The sequence below is a fragment of the Nematolebias whitei genome, chromosome 4 (assembly GCF_014905685.2).
Source record: "Nematolebias whitei isolate Nwh7 chromosome 4, NemWhi1, whole genome shotgun sequence".
In the NCBI taxonomy this organism is placed as follows: Eukaryota; Metazoa; Chordata; class Actinopteri; order Cyprinodontiformes; family Rivulidae; genus Nematolebias; species Nematolebias whitei.
In genome coordinates, this window is record NC_056501.1 from 7,068,889 (window position 1) to 7,092,340 (window position 23,452).

Sequence of the window (23,452 nt, forward strand, 5' to 3'; positions counted from 1 at the left end):
GAGACCACCAGTTATTGGAGGTTTTAGAGGACCTGAGGAGACCAGTTTTGAGGGTTTTGGTGTACCTGAGGAGACCAGTTGTTGGAGGTTTTGGTGGACCTGGGGAGACCAGTTGTTGGAGGTTTTGGTGGACCTGAGGAGACCAGTTATTGGAGGTTTTGATGGACCTGAGGAGACCAGTTATTGGATGTTTTGGTGGACCTGAGGAGACCAGTTGTTGAAGGTTTTAAATGCTCTAAGGAGACCAGTTATTTGGATGTTTTGGTGGACCTGAGGAGACCAGTTGTTGAAGGTTTTGAAGGCTCTAAGGAGACCAGTTGTTGGAGGTGTTTATGGACCTGAGGAGACCAGTTATTGGATGTTTTGGTGGACCTGAGGAGACCAGTTGTTGAAGGTTTTAAATGCTCTAAGGAGACCAGTTATTTGGATGTTTTGGTGGACCTGAGGAGACCAGTTGTTGAAGGTTTTGAAGGCTCTAAGGAGACAAGTTGTTGGAGGTGTTGGGGGGGAACATTGTCCCATTCTGGTCTGATGGAGGATTCTAGCTGTTCTACAGTCCTGTTTCTTCTCTGAAAGATGGGAACAGATGTTCTAAAACCTGTAGATATTTTTCTGCATTAATGGTGCAATTCCAGATGTGCAAGATGCCAAAGACTAACGCACCCCCATACCATCAGCGACTTTTGACCTGTGAGCAGACAACAGGACAGATGGTCCCTTTTGTCTTTAGTACGCAATCAAACTAAAACTTATTGTGATTTATCTTTTTATTCTAAACACAAACACTGAACAACACTTTGAGTAATAACCAGAAAATGAAGCAGTTCAAAAAGTTTCCAACCAGTTTTTGTATTTTCTTGTCGTCAGCCTCAGAGTGAACTCCCCCAGGAGCGGAAACCCCGAGCGGTGCGCCCCGCTGGGCGCCTTTGCACCGAACTGCACCGCCACCTCACCACCGCGCAGGACACAGAGAACAGCCCCGGTCCTGAGGCAGGGGAGGATGAAGAGGAAGAAGACGACGAGGACAGTGAGTCGGAGGAGGATGACGAGGAGGAAGGGGAAGAGGAGGAGTCTTCCAGCAGCGAGGTTGAAGGTGCAGCAGGTGCGGCTGCTGTGCCGACAGAGCCGGCGATGCCTCAGTTCAGCTCGGAGAAAGAACTGCAGTCAGTCGTGGAGCTGATCACCTACATGCACACCTACTGCCTGCCCATGCGCAAGCAGCAGGCCTGGGAGCGCAAGGACGCCCCCAGGCCTCGAGTCAAACCCGAAGCTTCCCGCTCAGCTTCTACAAACTCTCACAGCAGAGTGGTCCTGGTGGCCGCTCCTGGGACTATTGGGAGTTTGACTGGGACCGGTACCAGCACCCCCCGGAGGCTCCCCTTTACCAGGCGGAGGGAGATGAAGGCCAACTCTCTTCTCCGTGAGCTCTTGCAGCAGAGCAGCTCCTTCGATGTGAGCAAGCCTTACAGACTGCACAACCCACCCTACACCCACTCCCAGAGCCCCACCAGGGGCGTAGCGCCTGCTCCTTCTGCCCTGATGAATAAATCAGCCCCGGCCTGGCCCCCCAGCTCCTCTGTCCTCAACCCAGAGCTTAGTAAAGACTCTGCCTTACCTGAGAGGACAAACTGTTCCTCTGAGCCGTCGCAGAGCCTGGACGAACCAGCAGAAACCAGCGGCTCGTTTTCAGTTCGGCGCTCCAGACGCCTGGCGTCTTTTCCTAGCCGCTTCGCGAAGAGGTTACGGCCCGGACGAGCGAGAGACGGAGCGGGGAATGACAAGGTGGCGACAGACGAGAGAAAAGCAGGGGACAAACTGCTGCCTACCCAAGCAGGAGGGGGGACCACGACAGAAACACAGCCAGAAAAGCAAAGATCTAGTGACGGCAGCACCACGTCAGCGCCGACCGACCCCTGCTGCCACGGTTAGACAATCAGCACACACAAAGGCTGAGCTCAAGGTTTACTCTACTTATTATTGATTTTATCCAGGTTTTTATAATCTGTATTAAGTGTGAGACAAAAACCATCATCCATCTTGTGACACAAAAACACACAAAATAATATGTTTAAATTTTATATCTAAATGTTCCTGTTTTGGCAACGCTATTTCATGGTTTCATGCAGAGACACTAAACATCAAAATGAACTTGATGTGAAATGTAACCGTTAACAGTGTCTTCTATAAGAATTGTGCACTTTTTAAACAGTAATTGCTTTTGAATTTGTTGCATAGTTTGACCTACAATGACCAAATTAATCCACTTAACATTTTGTTTTTATGCTGAAACAAACATTGAGATGTATCATTTTGTTGTTGTCTGCCATCTGCAAGAGACTACATGAGAATTTTATCGTTCCAGTAATTTCATATATTGTGTATTGTACTCTGTGGTTTTTACCCTTAATTACATATTATCTGGCAACAAACATCATTTTCAAATCATCACTGCCCCGACTGTGATTTCACACTGGCCACAGAGTCACACATAGAATATATCAAAGTTTAGACCTTTTGACTTGCAAAGTGAAGATCGCTGTAGACAGTCGCACAGTATTTATAATGACTGTTAAAAAGAGAAGGCCTAACTGGTTTTAACTGAGGTTTGCTTCTAATTGCAGAAAAGCGAGCCTGTCTCTGTCTGCCCCTTAACCCAAAGTCCACAGGGTGAGTATCTGTACAAAAAACTAAATTAGTAATGTGACATGTATGTGTAGCTGTAAACCAAAAAGTACTGGAGGCTCGCTAAATGAAACACATGATCCTCCTTTATGAGGATAAGAATCCTCTCTGTAAAAAAAAAAAAACCCAAGACCTTTTTTTGTTTTGTGTTTCTTAGACAGAATATAGTTTCCTCAGTAGTTGAAATAAGTATGAATACGTTTTTTCCATCCATCCATCCATCCATCCATCCATCCATCATCTTCCGCTTGTTTCGAAGTCGAGTCTCGGGGGCAGCAGCTTGAGCAGGAAGGTCCAGACATCTCTTTTTACATCCACCTCTTCCAGCTCTTCTGGGAGGACTCCCAAGGCGTTCCCAGTCCAATTAAAAGACGCAGTCTCTCCAGCGTGTCCTTGGTCTTCCCCGGGGTCTCTTCCCAGTTGGACATGCCCGAAGCATGTGCCCAGGGAGCATCCTTACCAGATGCCCAGACCTCCTCAACTGGCTCCTCTCGATGTGGAGGAGCAGCGGTTCTACTGCGAGTCTCTCCTGATAACTGAACTTCTCACCCTGTCTCTAAGAAGAGTCCAGCTGCCCTGCAGAGGAAACTCGTTTCAACCGCCTGTATCCACAATCTCATTCTTTCGGTCATTATCCAAAGTTCGTAGTCATAGGTGAGGGTAGGAACGTAGACCGTCCAGTAAACAGAGAGCTTTGCTTTACAGCTCAGCTCCCGCTTCACCACAACGGACCGGCACAGAGTCCGCAATACTGCAGATGCTGCATCAGTCCATCTGTCAATCTCACTGTCAGTTTTTTCTAAACTTATAATTTACTACTTACTTAGCTTGATGTCCTTTATAAAGAATTACTTTTAAATACCGTTAAAGGGAACCTGAGTACCACCCATTGTACTTGTTTCACAGTTTTTAGAACTTTGAGTGAAATACTTTTTTTATAACCTTATTGTCTCATTTATTATATGAAATTCTACTTTCAGTTTGAAAATAATAACACAACCAAGGTAAATAATTAATCATGGGAATGGTTTATTCATTAGCCACAACGTGAAAAATAAATCCCATAAACGAGCGGGAGATGGTTGGCATAATGGCCGTTAATGATCTTTGTAATAACAGAAATAAGTGATTTGATTCCATGTTTGAACCCGTCTTATTTCTGTAACGCATTAACGATGGCTGTTCACAAAGGAGTGATTAGCTGGAAAACTTGTTGGCAGGATGTGAAATTTTTTTAAGATGAAATCCTCTGAAGGCAAAGCAAACACTACGACCTCTCCCTTTAGACACGTCACCGCATCCTTTAAAAATTATGTCTCAGGGCAACAACTTGCACACTGTACAAACTGAACCATAAATGTTTTTATGCCTACCAGTTTGCATGAGCTGAGGGCATGTTTGGTATAATTTGTAAAAAAAAAAAAAAAAAGATACGGAAATTTTATATTAGGATCTTTTCAAGGTTCATATTATGTAAAACACCAGTTTTTAATTTTTCTGTATCCAACTCTTTCAGTATAGTTTCAGCAACGTTAATCATTCAGGTGTCAAAATGTTGAGCTCATTCAGGAAAAAGAGGGCTAAGACATGTGGTATTTTTACATTTATACTTTTTAAAATATTTAACTTTTTTTGGATTTATTGAAATAAATGCATGGCATTTTTAGACGATTTTAGCTGTTGGGTTTTTGTTTTTGCCCTCTGTCGTGGAGCGAAGAAGAAAAATTGGAAATGCTTTCTGTCAGTGCATCTGTGCAAGTTGTGAGCATGATGGCCATAAAAGCTGTGAAGTACCAGCCTCCATTTTTATTATGTCGCTACATCTAGGCGTCAAACAGATCATTAAAAATTAGGTTGCCGCGCCAAAATCCAAGATGGCTGCCACCATATTTGTGTTTATGTTAACCTTGTGAGCTGGATAACTTGAAAAATAAGCATCATGACTTCCACATTGGTGTGAAACTTCAATGTAAGAAAGTGCCGTATCAAAAACTGGGTTGCCACGGCAAAATCCAAGATGGCTACCACTGTAGCTATATATAAACTAGCCACCCCAGTCATTTGAAGAAACAATGCTTTCTAGTTTTTATATTATTTAGAAGTATAGTCTCCTCAACTTATTGTGTAAAATAAGCATCTTTCACTTTTGCTTATTTTCTGTTCTGCTTTTGACAAATTTCAGCAAAATCCTTCAGATTGATTTCACAGAACTTCCTTCCTTTCTGTCATTGAGTCCATCAGTAATAAATGTCAACATTACAACACATTTAAAACAGGGTTAAAAAAGATATGACGAGGAGTTCTTTGAGCTCTAAAAAGACTGAATACGTAAGAAGAAACTGACACAAATGTGACGTCTGTATTAACCACCAGCAGCCACGTTTGTCAGTGGTGTTTTAATTAACCTCGACTAGTTGTTGAGTGTACTGATCGTTCTCGTCGAGGGGGTTGGTTGTAGATTAGGTTTATGTATTTAAACATCTGTAGAATTACAACAGTTCAATTCCAGAGCTTTTACTTTTCCCAAATTAACCTCCCAACCCAACCAGCCTCAAACCCTGAATTGTTTCCATCTTATCCAGTCAAAAAGCTAAAGATCTTCTTGTAAAACCCTCAGGCTTCTGCTAAACAAATCAGTCCTCAGAAGCACTCACCAAAAAGTAATAAGGAGTGAGTGTTTTAGTTTTTTGATTTGCTGTTTGCTGTGGAGGGTAAGCGATATCTCGCCTGAAGCCAATCCACTCCACACAGCTCCTGCCTTTCATGGCAACAGAAACAGACGGCCACAAAACGGCAGAGGAAGAATAATGGAGAGGACAGCATGGAGAGTACATATGGCTGTTGTGATAAGAAGTGAGAAGCAGTGGGAAAAAAATAGCAGCTTTCTCAGGGAGACATAATTCATATTCAGCAGACATCAGCTTAGACTGTGCTGGTTTTATTTTTAGGAAACGCCAAAGTTGAGATTCAGAACCCATTAAAGGATTCCAGTTCAATATTTTAACCTTGCAAGATATTCCAACATGACAGAGCTTTATTTCCTCTGCTTTCAGAGAGTCCCAGTACAACACCAGGCCTTATGAGCAGACACTCAGTGTGGATCTGTGCGGAACTGCAGGTAAGCACAACGCAGGGCCACAAAGTTACTTACCGTAATTTCCGGACTGTTGAGCGCACCTGAATATAAGCCACGCCCACTAGAAAAAATGTACATTTATTGGCCGCACTTGTCTATTAGCCACAGGTGTTCACGTTGTAACATGAGATATTTACACAGAAATACTTTTTAAACTTTTAATTAAATATGTAGCGTAACATGCACAAATACGTACAGTAAATGTTTTTTTTCTGAACAGTGCCTGTAACGCGGCTGGTTAAAAAAATAAAATAAAGTAGGAAAAGTCATTGATGCTATCTTCATCTTCCTCCTGCGCACAAAAACCACTAAAGTCGTCTTCTTCAGTGTCAGAATTGAGCAGCCTCAGAAAGTCTTCATCACACACGTCCTCCGTCTCTTTCGTTGTCGCTTTCAACGTCACTTTCGTCTTGAGGCAAACTCGCCCTTGAGCTCGTGCTGTCCTCTTCATCACGCAGCAGTCCAGCCTTTCGAAACCCATTGGTGATAGTGGATTTTTTGACACTGCTCCGCTGTCAGGATCCACTGGGATCCACTTGAACAAAAGGCCAGTTTTGGTAAATGATTTCTCGCCGCTAGTCATCCAAGCCTCCCACTGAGCTCGGCGGCGCCTTAAATGCACGATTCACACTGATGCCTTCGTTGTGCCCCCAGGGATCACTTGCTTCACGTGTCCACGAGACATGTTTTGGGCAGCTATGTAAGCACCCAGGTGTAACGAGGCTAAATGTTTTGGCGGCATGAAACTCATTAGCCTTTAAAAATTCATAAATTAGGCGCATCATTGTATAAGCCGCAGTGTTCCAAGCGAGTGAAAAAAGTAGCAGCTTATAGTCCAGAAATTACGGTGCACATAAAAAAAAAACATTTGTTCTCCACATGACACGACTGGAATCTTTGTCCAGTGGTTAAACACCTTTATGACGTTCGAGATTTTGGTTTGGCAAATGTTGTGGAGGAGCAATGTCTTTAAGTGCATGTCTTCCCACTCAGGTCTCACCCCTCCCACTACTCCACCTCACAAACCTGTGGAGGATGAGCTCTTCAAGCCGACAGAGGGAGGAAAGGGTGGCGGCAGCACTGATGGAGGAGGCGAGGTGGAGTCTGTCCACCCGGCTTCAAACACCAACAACAACGTTGCCACCAAGGCGTCGGCCTGGTTAAGTCGTTCCCACCACCAGCGGAAGCTGCCAGAGCAGACGGAGCTGTACGCTCAGCTGCGGCGGATGGGCCATGCCAGCAACACCCAGCGTAACTTCGGTGATCACGACTACTGCATGCTAAGCCTCGGCGAGGGCTACAAACAGAATGCAACCGTGCTCGGAGCCTTTTTGCGGCAACAAGAAGGAAGCGAGGACGATATCTCCCAAGCACCCAAAGCAGCTGCTGATCCAGTACCGGAGAAAAAAGACAAAGAGAGCAAGGAGGAGAGGCTGGTGATGGCGGAGGTAGTAGAAACACAGGAGCAGCAGATGACCATGATGATATCAGTATCACCTCCATCAGACTGCCAGTCAGTTGCTGCCACGCCTCCAGCCTCTGAGGAGGAGGCAGAGTGTTCCTCAGCATCCCGCTCACCTTCACCCATACTCTACATGTGTCCCGACTCCCCCTCCAGCAAGACAGACTCCAGGTAAGATGTATGGAGAATGAAACCAAGAGGTCTGAAAATGTGGGTCAAGGGGATTGGACTCATGGTGAAACTCTGATTTCCTGTTTGAGACACACGAGCAAGATTTCATAAAAGAAAGAACAATCACTGATTTTCCATTAACCTCAACTTTGAAAACAATAAAATGTACCTTGGATTTGTGGATGGTAGAGTGAACTGTGTTCCTGAGCCCATGCAGTGAGGTACAGAATCAGACTTGTTTTTAATCAGAGTCAGAGTCAGAGTTTCTTTATTGTCATTCGCACCTCATGTGGTACATGTGGTGGAGCGAAATTATGTACACAGGGTCCCAGTTACATCCAACAATAAAATGTATAAGAAAAACAGTAATAACGTCTAAGATATGAACTAAGAAAAACATCAACTAAATATACACTAAGCACTCATAACATAAAACATTGAACATCAGCACAAACATGAACATGAGTCTGTGAGCAGATGTGCACGCATGAACACATCAACATTGAAACAGATCAGCAGCAACATGAAACAGATCAGCAGCAACATGATATGGTTTTTCACAGTGATTATTCTAGTTAGAGATTCATGAGTCTAACAGCCTCAGGGTAGAAGCTGTTCCTCAGTCTAGTGGTTCTACACTTCATGCTCCTTAACCTCCTTCCTGAGGGGAGTGGGGCAAAAAGTGTGTGTGCTGGGTGGGTGGGGTCCTTCATGATGCAGGTGGCCCTCTTCCTGCATCTGGAGGTGTAGATGTCTGTGATGGTGGGGAGACTGACTCCAACAGATTTCTGTGCAGCCTTCACCACTCTCTGCAAAGCTTTTCTTTCTGCAGCTGTGCAGCCTCCATGCCACACATTGATGCTCGAGCACAGGATGCTCTCCACTGCACACCTGTAGAAGGAGGTGAGGACTGAGCTTCCCAGACCAGCTCGCCTCAGCCGTCTGAGGAAGTAGAGTCTCTGATGAGCTTTCTTGATCAGGCTGGTGGTGTTGTTGCTCCAGCTGAGGTTGTCATTCATGTGTACACCCAAGTACTTGTAGCTGGAGACCACTTCCACCGCAGATCCTCTTATGTTCAGGGGGGTGTAGGTGTTTTTGTTCCTTCTGAAGTCCACAATCATCTCCTTTGTCTTCTTCACATTGATGTGAAGGTTATTCTCTCTGCACCAGCTCTCCAGGTGTTCCACCTCCTGCCTGTAGCTGGACTCATCATTGTTTGTGATGCATCCCACCACCGCTGTATCATCTGCAAACTTTACAATGTGACAGCCTGGATGGGTAGCTGCACAATCATATGTGAGCAGAGTAAACAGGAGGGGGCTCAACACACATCCCTGAGGAGAGCCAGTGCTCAGGGTTATGGTGGAGGAGGAGAGGTTGTGGATCCTCACTAACTGTGGTCTGTTTGTTAAAAAGTCTAGTACCCAGTTGCAGATGGAGGGGCTTAGTCCTAGTGTGGATAGTTTGTCCATCAGGGTTTGGGGGATCATGGTGTTGAAGGCGGATGTGAAGTCCACAAAGAGCATACGGACGTAAGAGTTTTTCTGCTCCAGGTGGTTGAGTGCAGTGTGGACCACAGAGGAGATGGCATCCTCTGTTGATCGGTTCTCACGGTATGCGTACTGATGAGGGTCCTCGTTGATGTTGATGGTTGTTTTGATGTGAGTCATGACCAGTTTTTCGAAGCATTTAGCGACTATCGGGGTGAGGGCCACTGGCCGATAGTCATTCAGACCAGTCACTGTAGAGCTTTTTGGGACTGGGATGATGGTGGCAGTCTTCAGGCAGGTGGGAACTGTCTCCAGGGTAAGTGAGGTGTTAAAGATGTCTGCCAGCACCTCACAGAGCTGATCAGCACATTCCTTCAACACTTTTCCGGGGATGTTGTCTGGGCCAGTTGCTTGTTGCTTAATGCTGTGGCCCCTAAGGTCAAAGATCACAACCATCCAAGACTGCCTTTCAGACTTGTCCTTTTGGTTCTGAGATTTCTCTGGATTCTTGAAACAGTTTGATATTATGGACTGTATATGATGGGATATTAAAAGGCTTCCCAATTTTCTGTTGAGAAACTTGATTCTGAAATTGTTTCAGTCATTTTAGATGCAGTGTTTTGCAGACTGGTGAACCCCTGCCCATATTTACATCCGAGAGATTCCGATGCTCTTTTCATACCATTCGTCTTATGGCACTTTGCAATAGTCTCGACACTCATCGGTTCTGCACCACTCCGCACTAGTTAAGGGCCTGCTCACTGTTGGTACCAACCCCCCACTCAGCCAGGTTAAGGGACCATCTTGTTTGTGGTGCCAAGCAAGCTGCTCTGAGGTGACGAGTTTGACGTAAGCAGGCAGCAACTGTTGATTGGCCAGTGGAGCTATGTCACTGGATGACCCACCCAGTTAGTTCGTTTTTTCTAGTTATTTAGTTTCTAGTTCAGTATGGAAGCTCCAAAAGTAATCAGGTGGACCACTGACGAGATCCAGACCATTCTGTCTTTATTGGCAGATCACAGGCTTCAGAGTGATCTGGACAGTGCTCTAAGAAATGAGTGAATTTACAGCGTGATATCAGAGATGATGATTCAGCATGGTCAATGGTGTGAGTAGCATTGGTAATATGAGGGGGGGCAGTGGGGTGGAGACACACTGGTGGGGGGTTCTGGGGGGTCCTCCCATATAAAGATTTGAATAAAGTAGATGCAATTTCTGCATTCTGGTGTATTTTAAAGAACTGTTAAACATCTACGTTTACCTATGTAAGTTAGCACTTGATTCAATAACTATTTTAGAGTAGCCTAAACAACAACCCCCACCCCGCCCTCGGTCGACAACTGCCAGCACTAACGTAGCACTAAGCTAGCAGCGCACAATACAGACATGCTAGCTAAGTTGCTACAGATGTAGCGCTCTGCTTCTCTCATGCACCTTGAAACCCCACCCCGGTCAACAACTGCCAGCATTAATGTAATGCTAAGCTAGTGCGCAACACAGAGGAGCCCCCTCCTACCCCTGCCTTGTTGACAAAAAACCCTGAACAGATGAGCGCCCTGCCAAGCCAAGTGACTTCCTGGAAACATTGCATGTAGTGTGGTGAGTTGTAGGTTACCATGAAAACCCGGAGTGGACTTTTAGTGGTTCGAGTATTCTCCTATTTATCAAGTGGAATGGATTTGTTCACGAAGAAATAGAAACGGCGCAGAGTGATCTAATGTTTAATGGGAAATACAGGGGGGGGCAAATGAATATTTTTTTAAGTGTGTGTGTGTGTGTGTGTGTGTGGGGGGGGGGGGGGGGGGGGGCACATCCCTTTCACATATAGTTATTGCAAAGCATATGAGCATGGCTACGCCCAGACCTTTAACCAGTGCCAGGATAAGATAACAAGTCACAGTGGCAAATCACCTACACCTGAGAAGACAAGAGCCGACTCGAGTCATATTTATCAATGTCAAAGCAACTTCACTGCACTGATGCTCTATAATCTATAATAATATCTAATAATCTATAACCCTATAATCTAACACGATGTAAAATACTCCTCCAGTTGTTTCTTTTTCATACCACGTACTTGTACAGCCTTCTTTCCCTTTTTCCTTACACATTTGAGACAGATTGTTTCAATTTAATTCAAATTTTCTTGTTTTTCCCCAAATACTTCACAATTTCTTAGTTTTAACATCTGGTTTGTTGTTTAATTGTAAATAAATCATGGCTTTATGAGATTTGCAAATTATTGCAGTCGGCTTTTATTTACATTTAGTCAACGTCAAAAGATTTTTAAATTTAAGAATGTACACAAGCTCTATTTCACTAGAACATTTTGAAACCACAACTTTATTTTGAGACCAGATGAAACAAAGAATTAATTTTGAATTTATGACTCAGACTTTTTAATTGAATTGAGAATAAATTTGGCATCACTGACAGATATTTTTGTACCAGGGCAAGAAATGGGAGTTCTCCTTATTTTAGGTGTTGAATGTATTGTCACCAATTCCCAAAGCCTAAAAGTGTATAAAAATAGAAAATAAAGGCTAAATTTAATCATGGCTTGACAAGAAAACAACTCTTGTTTGTTTTTCTTGCAGTGCAGCATTTTGGACATCACTCATTCTATTTTCTGAATTTTAACTAACACCTTTTTGATGGTTTCACCTGTCGTTCTACGGGTTTTAGTGCAGTTCGTTGGACTGTAAAGCCGAGGTATTCACTTGTTAAATGTGCTTTGACGTGTAGCATAAAAGGCAGAACTACAGCACAAATGATTTTTTTCTTTAACAAAAAAAACCCCTCATCTTCCAACCAACTGAAAACTGTGTTGTCCACGCTAATAAGGTCACACGTCATGTTATTTCTCAGCTGTTAAAGGGTTCCAGTTAAACATGTAGACATAACTGAAGCAAAACTCTACCATCTCTCACTTCTAAGGCAGTACAGTTCAGCATGGCTGCCTGACACAGAACGAGGTCAGCAGTCATGTTATTGCTGAAAATATAATGAGAAAAGAAATCATCAAACGGAGAGACGTTTTACTTCAAACCGAAGGAGACTTTTACCAGTTTCTTCATGTCTGACATTTCAGTTTCGCCTTGTCTCCATCCCTATCTCTCACCATTTTCTTCTTCTTTGTCCTCCAGTGAGAACTCTGAGAGCTGTCCAGACGACAACCAGAGGAACAAAACTAACTCTGACGAGGTACAGAACTTTCACCTCCTGCGGTCTCCTGCGTTCCGCAAATCTATTAAAGAACCTTTAATTCAAGGAAATTTAAGTTACAACAGGAAAAGACTAGTGTTAAAAGTCTCTGATAACTAGTTTAGGTCTCAACATTAGACCTGACTGAAATTTGTTGGATTGTATACCTGGATTATTGAGCATGGACTTTGTTGGTCTCAAAGTTAGGTCTTAGTTAAGGTCTTAACTCAAAGTGTAAAGTGTCTTGTGAACAAACCAGGGATCTCCTAAATAGTAAATGGACTGTACTTGCATAGCACCTTTCTATCCAATCAAGATACACAAAGCTCTTTACAACACAACCTGTGCTCTCATTTACCTCCACACTATACAAAGTCTCTACAAAGCTAATCTGCTTCTGTAGCAACTAATCAGAGCTTTAGATCACATTCATACACCAATGGGACACAAATCAGAAGCAATGAGGGGTTCAGTGTCTTGCCCAGGGACACTTCAACATGTGACTGCTGGTGGAATTGAACCCCCAACTCTCCCATTGGAGGACGACTGCTCTAACCACTCAGTCACAGCTGCCCCAAAGAGCTGAACCTCGTATCTGTTGTACATCTCCTTCCTTGGTGCAAACGTCTTTTGATATGCTGTATTGTCCTCCATCCTGACTGTTGCCATGGTTTTATTGTTGCCAGGACAACTGCCAGGTGTTTTACATCCACCACCTGCCTAACAGGGTGACGGAGAACATGCTGAGGAAACGCTTCCAGGTTTTTGGCAACACAGAGGACTGCAAAGTCATCATTTGTAACGAGTAAGTGTTCAGAATGGGATTACTTGTTCTGAGTAGAGATAGAGCAAACGTATGATGGTGCTCGGAAAAACCTAAAACTAAATGTACAAAAGTGGTTTAATAAACGGGAGATACAAACATAAAAGGCCGCGTGTGTTAGAGGAGTCCTATTTTTTTCATTCATGAGCTCCGCTCTCATTTTTGTCCATGACCAAAAATTGACTTCAGATCTGTGGTTTGACTTTAGTCTTTACTACCAGCAATCATCTTAAACAACCTAAATGGTTGTTTTTCCAAAATGAACTTCCCCACAGAGATTGATTAAATAGGAATTATAAAATACTAGACTATAATACAGTAGTCCCTCACATATCGCGGGGCTTACATTCCAGGCAACCCCGCCCCGCGATAGGTGAAAATTCACAAACTAGGGACATTATATTTATTTTAATATATGTGTGTGTGTATATATATATATGTATATATATATATACATACATATATATATATATATAGGAGAAACCCCACATCATTGCAATGTTCTTAACAATGTTCTAAACTCTCTAAATGCTCTAAAAGAGCACAGCGTAAGAGAGCATACAGACTGATGCTACGGTTACTGAGCTAGTTGGACTGGCCATCGGGAGCACTGGGGCATTTCCCGGTGGCCTGGCCCGCTCAGTGATCGCCAAGCGGAACTAAAGGCTCAGTTCGGGTCACACTTGATTATTTACAATAAACAATCCAGTTAACATAACAGGTTGCGTGCCCAACTGTTGTGTGTCTCTGCTCTGCTGTGACAGACAGCCTCAGAAAGAGAAAGGAGGGGGCGGGGTCTGTTTTTACCCATTGCCATTCGTGTGTCGTATGTAATCTTAAGTTGAAAACCCACAAAAGAGCGTGTCCGCAAAAGTCGAACCGCAAATTATCAAGCGGCTTCTGTAATGATGTCCTTGATTTTTGTTGTTGTTTATGTTAGTTTGTTTTTTTAGAGAAACCCAAACATTTGTTTGTGAGGTGGATCATTTGACTGTCTAGTTAGTTTGCTTATATTTCAGACATTTGTTCTGTTAAAGAAAATCCAGCATTAAATGTACGTGTTTGAAAGTAAAAAAAATCCAATACCAAAAGCTTATTCTGAACTACCGTATTTAAAATGGCGCATTTGGTTTACTTCAGTCATTTTCCGGATATGTTGATACACAGCTCTTAAATACATGTATGCACTTAATGTAGACAAAATGCATTTATGTGCATATTTTACTCCACACATTTGAGTATAAATATTTACCAAATTTATCAACGATACCAGACCTCTCAATCTCAAACAGCTCTTCGTGGACCTTGACATTAATGACATATTTTCAGTCACTTTGGCCGTTTCCTTAGGTAAACAAAAGGTCGTTAGCATCTATTCACAAATTTGACTTCATAATTTTTATTTAACGTACCATCAACCATCCATATGAAAGAAATTGTTCCTTCATGATGTTTTTGACTGGTCTTCATGATTTTTCGTTGAGTACCTTGAAGTAACTGAGATGTACCAGCTCACTAACGAGTTCAGTTTTTTTTTTTTTTTAGTCCTCTTGAATCATTTTTTGTCATCTTGGATAAAATATTAAACAGTCTCCTGCTTTGTGTGTTTAAAGGGAGCGCTGCGGGGTGATAAAGATCCGCCAGTCGGGAGCCCAAAAGCATCGGAGAGAACGCGAGAGTGTTTTCCAGAATGCCCCTGCAGGTCTGAGGCGGCTGACAAGAAAACGCTACATAGATCTTGGTAATGAGGCACGCACAAATAATTACGGAACAGTTTTAGTTTGTATTGGACATTTTTACATCTTCAGATGTAAAAATGTTAACAAGCGTGCAGTGGATTAGAAAAGCAGAAGCTGCTCTCATCTAGAGGGTGCCACACTATAAGAGGCTCCTAATGCATGCTCTGCTTTTTTACTCTGACTGAGGTCATAATTTACAAAGAAGACATCTTACTCCATTAACCAAAACATGAAACCAGCTATTAAGGTTATAAACTTGTCATCCCTCCCCGTGTATTCTTGTTATTCTTCTGTCCTCATCTATTTTAGGACAGGGCTACCACCACCCTACTAGGACCTTTGTAACCCAACTGTGCTTCTCTGTTTCAGACGAGGCAGGCCCTGGTCCTGTCAAGAGTAAGTATGATGCGTTGGACTTTGACACTCTGCTGAAGGAAGCCCAGAAGTCCCTGCACCGTTGACAGTACAGCCCTGCTGTCTGGCCAGCCTTAGAAAACTGCAGCAGAACCCTTCCAACAACACGGGTCTGCCCTCAGTACCTCCATGCAAGGCAACCTCACAAAATGTTTACATTTTTACTGTTGGAGTAAAGTAACAAGGACCTTGTTTTTTTAAGTTTATTTCACCGGAGGATACTGCTTAAAACAAGGAAGTCACTGCAAAGTCCAGAAACATTAAAAGGTGGGCGGGACTTTAAACAGCAATGGTACAACAGCAACAGTGATGATACAGTTCTCCTCTGAACAACAGTAACAACGAAGCTGCTTCCTGTCTGTCATGGTGACATCATTGCCCTGCCTTGGAAGAGTGGGCATGAGACCTGTAGCGAATCCTTGCTATCTCCGCGTTGCGTTGGTCGTTGTGGCGTGTGCTCTAGTGTGTGCGTGTTCCCTGTTCTGTTTGTTTTGTACAAAAAGAAAAGAAGTCCTTCCCTCAATCCCGTCTCAAGTGGTGAACCTGCAAGCTGTGTTTGCTTGTCCGGTCGTGTAACCAGGACAAAAAAAAAAAAATCAGCATTGTTTTAGCAAAAAAATGTGGATGTTATTGATTTTATAGCCTACTGTGTGCGTGTGTGTGTGTTATGGACAAAGAGTATAACAAAAAATAACCATTGTAAACGATGGATGACTGCTAAAAGTTTACAGATGTAAAATGAAGAAAAAAGATCATGTTTTGTTTTTGTAATTGTAGTGCTTCCTTGATTTGATCTATGCACTGTAAGGAGGTAAATGTCTCTTTTGTCCTCCGCTTTCCCCCCTTCTAGCTCTTCTCTAACTCTGCCATGCTAACTGTTTAGCCTCTGCTACTGGCTGCTGTAGGCTCCGATCAACAGATGATTCATACGCCGAGACGTCTTCACCCCATTGGACATTTGGAGAAATTTCCTAAATTTACTTTTCATAATTTATTTGAACAAAAACAGAAGCCAAGTAGAATGGAAATAGGATAAAAATGTTATTCTAGGTTGATTAACTAGTTTTTTCATCTTAATTAAGATATGACTTTCAGTTGGGCTGGAACTATATTAAGAGTCATATAAAGAAATGGTTGCAATATCCTTCAAATAGATACAAAACTGAACCTAAAAATTAATTAATTTGAGGTTTTTAGGGAATTTTCAATCTTAGAAAAAGAAAATACAGTAGTCCCTCGCTACTTCGCGGTTCGTTTATCGTGGACTCGCTCCGTCACGGTTTTTCAAACTAAGAGTGGACATGACACACAACTGGCTGATTGATGGATGAGCCGCACGATCGACGTGGAATTTTTATTTAAATTATTTTAAATTACGTAGCACCTGCTGCACCTTTGTGCAGCCCACACTGCAGGATAAACTTCCTGCTGCAGCTGATCAGCTGTTCTCTGTGCAGAGCGGAGAAGTGGGCGTGGCCAAGAGCGCTTGCAAATAGTCAAATAGCAGAGGAGGCAGGGAGCTGAAACCACGACATTTTGTGGTCTTTTAGAGCTTTAGAGTTTAGAAACACTGTTTAGAATATTGCGAGAGTGTGGGAAGGGTTTAAAATGCCTATATATTAAATATATATATATAAATCTTCAGGGTACAGATCCCCCGTGATAAACGAGGGACTACTGTAGATTAAAAATGTTATTCTAGGTTGATGGCTGCCTAGCTTTTCATCTTAATTAAGATATGACTTTCAGTTGGGCTGAAACTATATTAGGAGTTATGATGGAGCTGAGTTATGGTTGAAATATCCATTACATAGGTACTAAACTGAAACTAAAATGTCATTAATTTGAGGTTTTTAGGGAATTTTCAATCTTAGAAAAAGAAAATAGTCCTTAGGGAAGAGGCTGTGTAGGTGTAGGTGTAGCAGTGGGCCATCACTTTACTAGTTTAGCTTCTTCGTTGCGAATCATTTCTTTTTGGTTTGCGACCCGTTGATCTAATCTGTGCATTTGGACAAGCAAACGTAAAAACTGAAACAAAGATTGTAGTCGGTTTCGATTAAACCCCTCACGTCAGCACTTTGTCCCAACCGTTCCAGTCCGATCGTCTTTTTAAACGATTTGTCCTCAAACTCATCTGCTTGGGAAACATTTAGTTTTAAAAGCACAAAAAAACTCACACAACATAACAACAGCATCGTTTTATGAACTTTGGTCAAAGTTGGAAGGTTCTGTTGGCTTTAATGGAATGTATTTACCAGTCTGAATGTAGAGTTTCATCACGACGCTTCAGTTTGTCCAAAGACGGTGCAGCTTTTTGGTGCTTTAAAAAGATCAACTTCAGCAGTCAATGGGTTCTGGATTACCGGGTAAATACAACCTGGACATCACCTAATAATTCCTGCTGCAGCCAGTAGCAGCATCCCTCGAAAAGGGAGAGCGCCTGCGAAGCCTGCCAATCTGGTGGCAACAAACTGCCGCCCAGAACACGTCCAGGGAGCGAGCACGGGATCGGCTGATTCGAAACAAAGCGCGCAGTCGGCTGAAAATCAGATTCCTCATCTGAAATGAGATGAACGTCTCTACCTCACATCTTCCATCCCAGCTCCCCTTCATTGTGTCTCTCTGCTCTGGATGCTCTTATCCCTCCTCTTTTTAACACTTGCTGCAGTTTTTGTTGGAAGTTCTTCTCGTTGTTTGTTAGCTTCTCGTTTGCTGGGCTGAAAATGAGTTTTTGGCTAGTTTTGTTAACGCACTATGGCTCTCTGACGCTCTAAAAAGCAAGTACCGTATTTTCCGGTGTATGCCACATTTTTTTTGCAGAGATTTGCCAGTCCTGCGACTTATACACCGAAGTGACTTATATACGTTTTGTTTTTCCATATTTATAACGCAATTTTTGACTGTCACTTTAAATTTCGAAGAAATGCAACAACGAGTCCTCTCATGCGCGCTCGCTTTACTCAGCTGGTGCAGGAGGAGGAACGCTGGAGAGCTAGCTGCTCCGGCTGCAATGGATGGTTTGATGAATGGATGGATGGATGCATGGATAGTTTGATGAATGGTTGGATGGATGGCACCGCCCAGGCGAAATGAAGCTGTTTTGACCATTAAATAAACGCATAATAAACGCGATGCATAATATACAGTATGCGACTTATACGCCAAAGCGACTTGTTTATTTTTTTCCTCTTCGTGATGCTTTTTTTTTTTAGACTGATGCGACTTATACGCTGGAAAATACGGTAATCTTTCTCCTCGTCTGTCCTTCTCTTGCCTCATAACCGTTTTAGCGTGCCCGTTTCCTGGAGTCTCAGTGTGTCCTCGTGTATTTGAACGTTTCGTCTTTGTCTCGTGTTGGACACCGCGGACTCTCGAAGAGGGGCTGAACGGTGGTTTGGTGGTTTGTTGAGTGCGCTTCACGGGGAAGATTTCAAATCTTCTCCAACTACACTTGTTTTACTATGACCCTGCTCTCCCCCCTTGCCTAGAAAATCCCAATACAATGCAGCCTATCTCTCTCTCTCTTTAACTCTGTGGGTTCAAGGCCTTGTTGTCTACGGGTCTTCCACAATCCTCAAAGTCGTCCCTACGTTCCTCTTCCCCCCCACTCTCTCGTCTTTTCTATCTAACCCTCTTGACAACACACACACACACATTAAAAAAATGAATGTTTACATCACTTGATTCTCCTTTGACTTTATTAGGAACGCACACTAAGTACAAAGGCGCCTTATTCTGTACTTAGAATAAAACAACAGCAAGTCTGGGAGGATGCACTTTCTCCAGGCTCACAGATGTCCAAAACTAACAAATACACTTTAGTGCTATACATACTGATGAAAACAACGCGTCACCTTTCAAAAAGGAAAAGAAAAAAAAAAAAAAAATCAATTGTGAACAACTGAGTATTTGTGCTTAGTATGTATACTACTAAAAAGTGAGAGAATGTGCTGGTTTACATGTTAAAAAAAGAAGATATGAATATATAATGTGTATATAGCACTATGCCTCATTGTAAACAAAATGTATTGTGTGTTTTTTTAATAACTAAAGGTGGTGGGTCACTGTTGATTACTAATAGGACAGGTGATTTCAGGTTAGATTAGTTTCAGTATGTTCATTTAGTCGAGTACAGGGAGGACATGAAGGGAAAATGAATTCACACAAGTCCAACACAACACTGTAGCAAAACGACAAAAACTAGATAAATCTTTGACTATCACACTAGAAGGTTGTTTTTCCTTGACTTTTTATTTTTATTTTTATTTTGTAAAAAGCAATTTCAGATGCAATACGTAATAATCTCAAGCAAGCCTTTGTGAAGAACTGAGGTAATAATGTTCAGCGCACTGTTGGTTGTCGAGCTTTGCCGTGGGCAATCATTGAGCTGCGGATTCAGTAGGATACTGTACTGTATGTTGTATGTTGACTGCCATTTAACAAAAAGCTGAAGAATGTGGTCAGTAAATGGATATGTGGAGAAAAAAGAGTTGTACTAACATTTTCACTGCACAAATCGTCTTTATTGGTGAAAATCTTCACTGTATTTTCTTATCGTAAGCCATTCTAACAATACCATCACCACGTTTTGATGGTGCGCAGATTTGCTTCAAATCTGAGTTGCTTTGAGCTCTTACTTTACAGTAACAGCCAATAAAGTGGGATGGTTTTATCTCTGGTAAAGGAATGTGGCAGGGAAGTGCTGAAGAAAAGCCGGTTTGACCCCGCGGGAAAGGTCAAACAGTTGAAGTCGATGCTGTAGAAATCCTAGTGTCACTTCCTGGAAGGGAAAACGAGGCGTGAATGGGAGGTTACGCTCTTTTAGATTATAAATCCAGCTTTTGTTTCTCGCCAATGACCAAAATTATTAGAAATCAGGAGCATGCACTGTCTTTTCATATAGTCCAAACCCCAACTTTGAGACTGCACTATGCACTAGGGTTTCTACAGCGACTGCGGCTGTGAGGGTTCCTCGATCGTTAAGAGTCGAAACACATCCGAACTATACCCCATTTCCATCATGGCAAGCCTTAAAAATCAATTGGGGGGAAACTAAGCTACCACTAGCTTTTATTATTACTGTTTAAGCTCCTTTCCAATCCAATGTGGTTTATTATTAAATAATTACTGACGTAATTAATACTTTTTTCAATAGCCATATTATAAAAAAAGGTATATACATATATATATGAGTATATATTTGTGTGTTTGTGTAGATATCTAGATGATTATATACTTTCTTATAGAAAACTTTGATGTTGGTCATTCTCCGCAGTGTTTTGAGAACACGTTGACACATTTCAATATTAATATCGCTGTCTATTTGGTCTAGGTCCTAGGTCAATGGGCAACAAATCTAAATAATATTTTTAAAAATCCAAAGGGATTAACACTCATAAGAATGCAATACCTTTCTTTCCACTCTTCATTGGAGACAAATGGGAAATGGGAAGAAAGCCATTCAACTTCTTGATAGGCAAGTTGACCAAAAAATATAAATGCATAACATAGAACGATGTAGAGCACGGTTCACCACAGTCCACAGAAAAATGTGAAGGTTCAGTTTTGGGTGTTTTTCTGATGCCATGGTTCATTTAAATGAGTTTATTTGTCGCTCGTTTTGTTTTGTGGTGTGAAATGAGCCCCTAACAGACAGAACAGGTTCCCTCAAATAAAAGAATGAGTCGTCGAGTCGATTATATTACAACAGAAATGTCAACTACACACACATTAGGGACTTGAAACAGTCAAAATCTGCTACATGAGTTTTTTTGATAGATTTTTTTGGGGTGACATAAAGGGCATACGTTGTTTTTGTTCATTTTCATAACTTTTGATTTGTCTCCTTTAATCTAATGACTATCAAATTTCAAATGATTTCTCTTTTTTAACTTAGTTTTTCGTAAAACAAAAAAGGTAAATACTGCTAGTGAGATTTTATATTTTTACATATGTTGGTTTTGCGTTTCTTCTTTTTTTATTTATATGCCACTTAGTTGGGGTGTCTTTAAAGATTGTTTTTGTTTTTTTTCTTGGTTGTGTATGTTCATATGTCTTGAGAATGTGGAGACAAAGGCATTTCAGTATTTTTTGAATTGTTAAAATCTAGTTTCATAGAAGCTAAAGCATCTGATGTTATAAATTATATTTTAATTCATGTAAATAGTTTAAAACTGAAGACAATGGCTTCCTTTTAAACTGAATACATTTCTCTTCAGAGATTGTTTACATTATGAAACTGTAGAGATGTGCTCCTCATATACTGTAAAAAGTACATATATTCATTGATTTGCCTCCAAAAATAAAATCCTAATGAACAATAATCTACTGGTGCATGTGCTGATTTATGAAGATAAATTAAATTATTTATGATGTAGTTCAATAACTTCATATCGTAATTGAATTTGTTTTTTTTTTCTTCCCGATTCACTTGAGAAAGGATGACTACATGAAAAAAATAAAATATTTTAATAATAAAAATGTCTTGTTGCAATGCTTTGTCATGTCTCAAGAGACCGTATTTATCGGACTATAAGGCACACTTAAAATACTTACATTTTCTCAAAAATCAACTGAGCCTTATAATGCGGTGCGCCTTATTAAATTCAAATTCAAAAATACTTTATTAATCCCAAAGGGAAATTAAATGTTGTAACTCTTTATCATTTCATTAGAGATGTTATAGATACTGGTGGCTGTAGGCAGGAAGGATCTCTTGTAAAGGTCCCACAGCGGAGCAGAAGAAAATGGCCGCAAATGCCATCCAATCCATCCTCCCAGACTCGGTGGGCCTCTCAGTTCCCCCGGGATGCAGGACCGCAGAGCCAATGGCCACTCCTCCCAGCATCCTGCCGAGCTCCTTGTCGCTGCAGACAGTCAGCTGCAGGTGCAAGGGGACGATCCTTTGCTGTTACGAGCCACGTTTCCTGCTATGCATGACCTGACTGAAAAATGTTGGATTGTATACCTGGATTATTGAGCATGGACTTTGTTGTTTTCAACCAGTGTGACACGACTGTCAACAAGGAAGAGGGTCAGCAGTGGAGGAGGGGGCGTGACAAAGAGACTATCTTAGCACCAACATAACTGGTTTGTTCCACTTTGGAGTAAGCTGTTGGGGGAAGAATCAGTTTTGTGTTGTGTGTTTCCTTGACTGATGAAGCCTTCTGGATCGAAGGCGAAACGTTTAAGCACAAAAAAAAAAAAAGAAACTGTCCAGATGACCTGACTGAAAAATGTTGGATTGTATACCTGGATTATTGAGCATGGACTTTGGAGTTTACTTCACACTACAAGCATCAAAGTTTAATTACTTAAAGGAAAGTTGCACTTACACGACTGAACTGGCATAAAAAATAAAATGAGAACAGTCAGTCAGAACTCAGAGGTCTTTGTCTGTGTATTAAATGTTAAATTCATACAGACAAACAAAAAGAACAAGTAAGTTTTTAAGGAAAATTTGCTCAAAAATGCAAATTCCTTTCTCTAAAATTAAATCAGCACAGCTTCGGTTTATGAAGCTGAGGGAAGACGAGCAGTGCAACGTCCAAAGCACCTCAGCACATCTGCTAGTGGTACTGATGGTGATTTGGGTCTGTTTTCAGCCACAGGACCTTGTGGTCACTGAAGCTTGATCCTAATTTTCACAATTCAACAGGGTTATTTGCATCAACTCTGACAGAGTGGTTCAAATTGAAGAATCGTGGCGTTGCAGTGGACCAGTCCAAGTCCTGACCTCTGAATGAGGTCTGGACTTTGCAGTTGGACCTTAAAGGAGGTGAGCATAAAGGATTATCTGCAAAATCCTACAGAACATGGTAATTTGAAGATACTGACTGATGTATGTTTCTGAGTATTTAATCAACTGAAATCCTGGTATCTCCAAAAGTTAAGTTATGTTCTCTGGACGGATTCTTCTTGGTGAAACACCAAAGTTCATGCTCAATAATCCAGGTAAAAATCCAACAATGTCAGGTCATCTGGACGTTTTCTTTTTTTTTTCTCTGAGACATTTTGTCCCTCATCCAAAGGACTTCTTAAGTCTGAGGAGCCACCAAAAATCTGGGTGAGTTCCACAAACAACTCACTCCATAGTGGGAAAAAGAATAAAAAAAACAGCAGCTTGCTGATGCCAAGATGGCCTCTGGGGCCTTCCCTCTCCCCCGTCAACTCCTCTGACGCAGTCGTGTCAAACTGGTTCAGAACACCTTGTCTTGTTGAAACATTTAGTCTTTTATCCAAAAGACGGTAAGAAGTACAATTTTTATATTGTGCCCTGATATGTAAAAGTGGGCACCACGGTGGATCAGTTGGTAGAGCTGTTGCTTCTCA

General features: G+C 41.9%; 1 protein-coding gene across 1 annotated transcript in view; it reads left to right on the forward strand.

The window, feature by feature from the left end:
* Window positions 1-15,168, forward strand: part of ppargc1b (peroxisome proliferator-activated receptor gamma, coactivator 1 beta) — a 119,015-nt gene extending 103,847 nt beyond the window's left edge. Inside the window, exons 5-12 of the mRNA XM_037675167.1 lie at window positions 868-1,924; window positions 2,622-2,667; window positions 5,736-5,800; window positions 6,812-7,451; window positions 12,088-12,145; window positions 12,832-12,950; window positions 14,582-14,709; window positions 15,077-15,168. Coding sequence (XP_037531095.1) covers window positions 868-1,924; window positions 2,622-2,667; window positions 5,736-5,800; window positions 6,812-7,451; window positions 12,088-12,145; window positions 12,832-12,950; window positions 14,582-14,709; window positions 15,077-15,168 — 2,205 coding nt within the window. The remainder of the gene's footprint in view (window positions 1-867; window positions 1,925-2,621; window positions 2,668-5,735; window positions 5,801-6,811; window positions 7,452-12,087; window positions 12,146-12,831; window positions 12,951-14,581; window positions 14,710-15,076) is intronic.
* The last annotated feature ends 8,284 nt before the right edge of the window (window positions 15,169-23,452 follow it).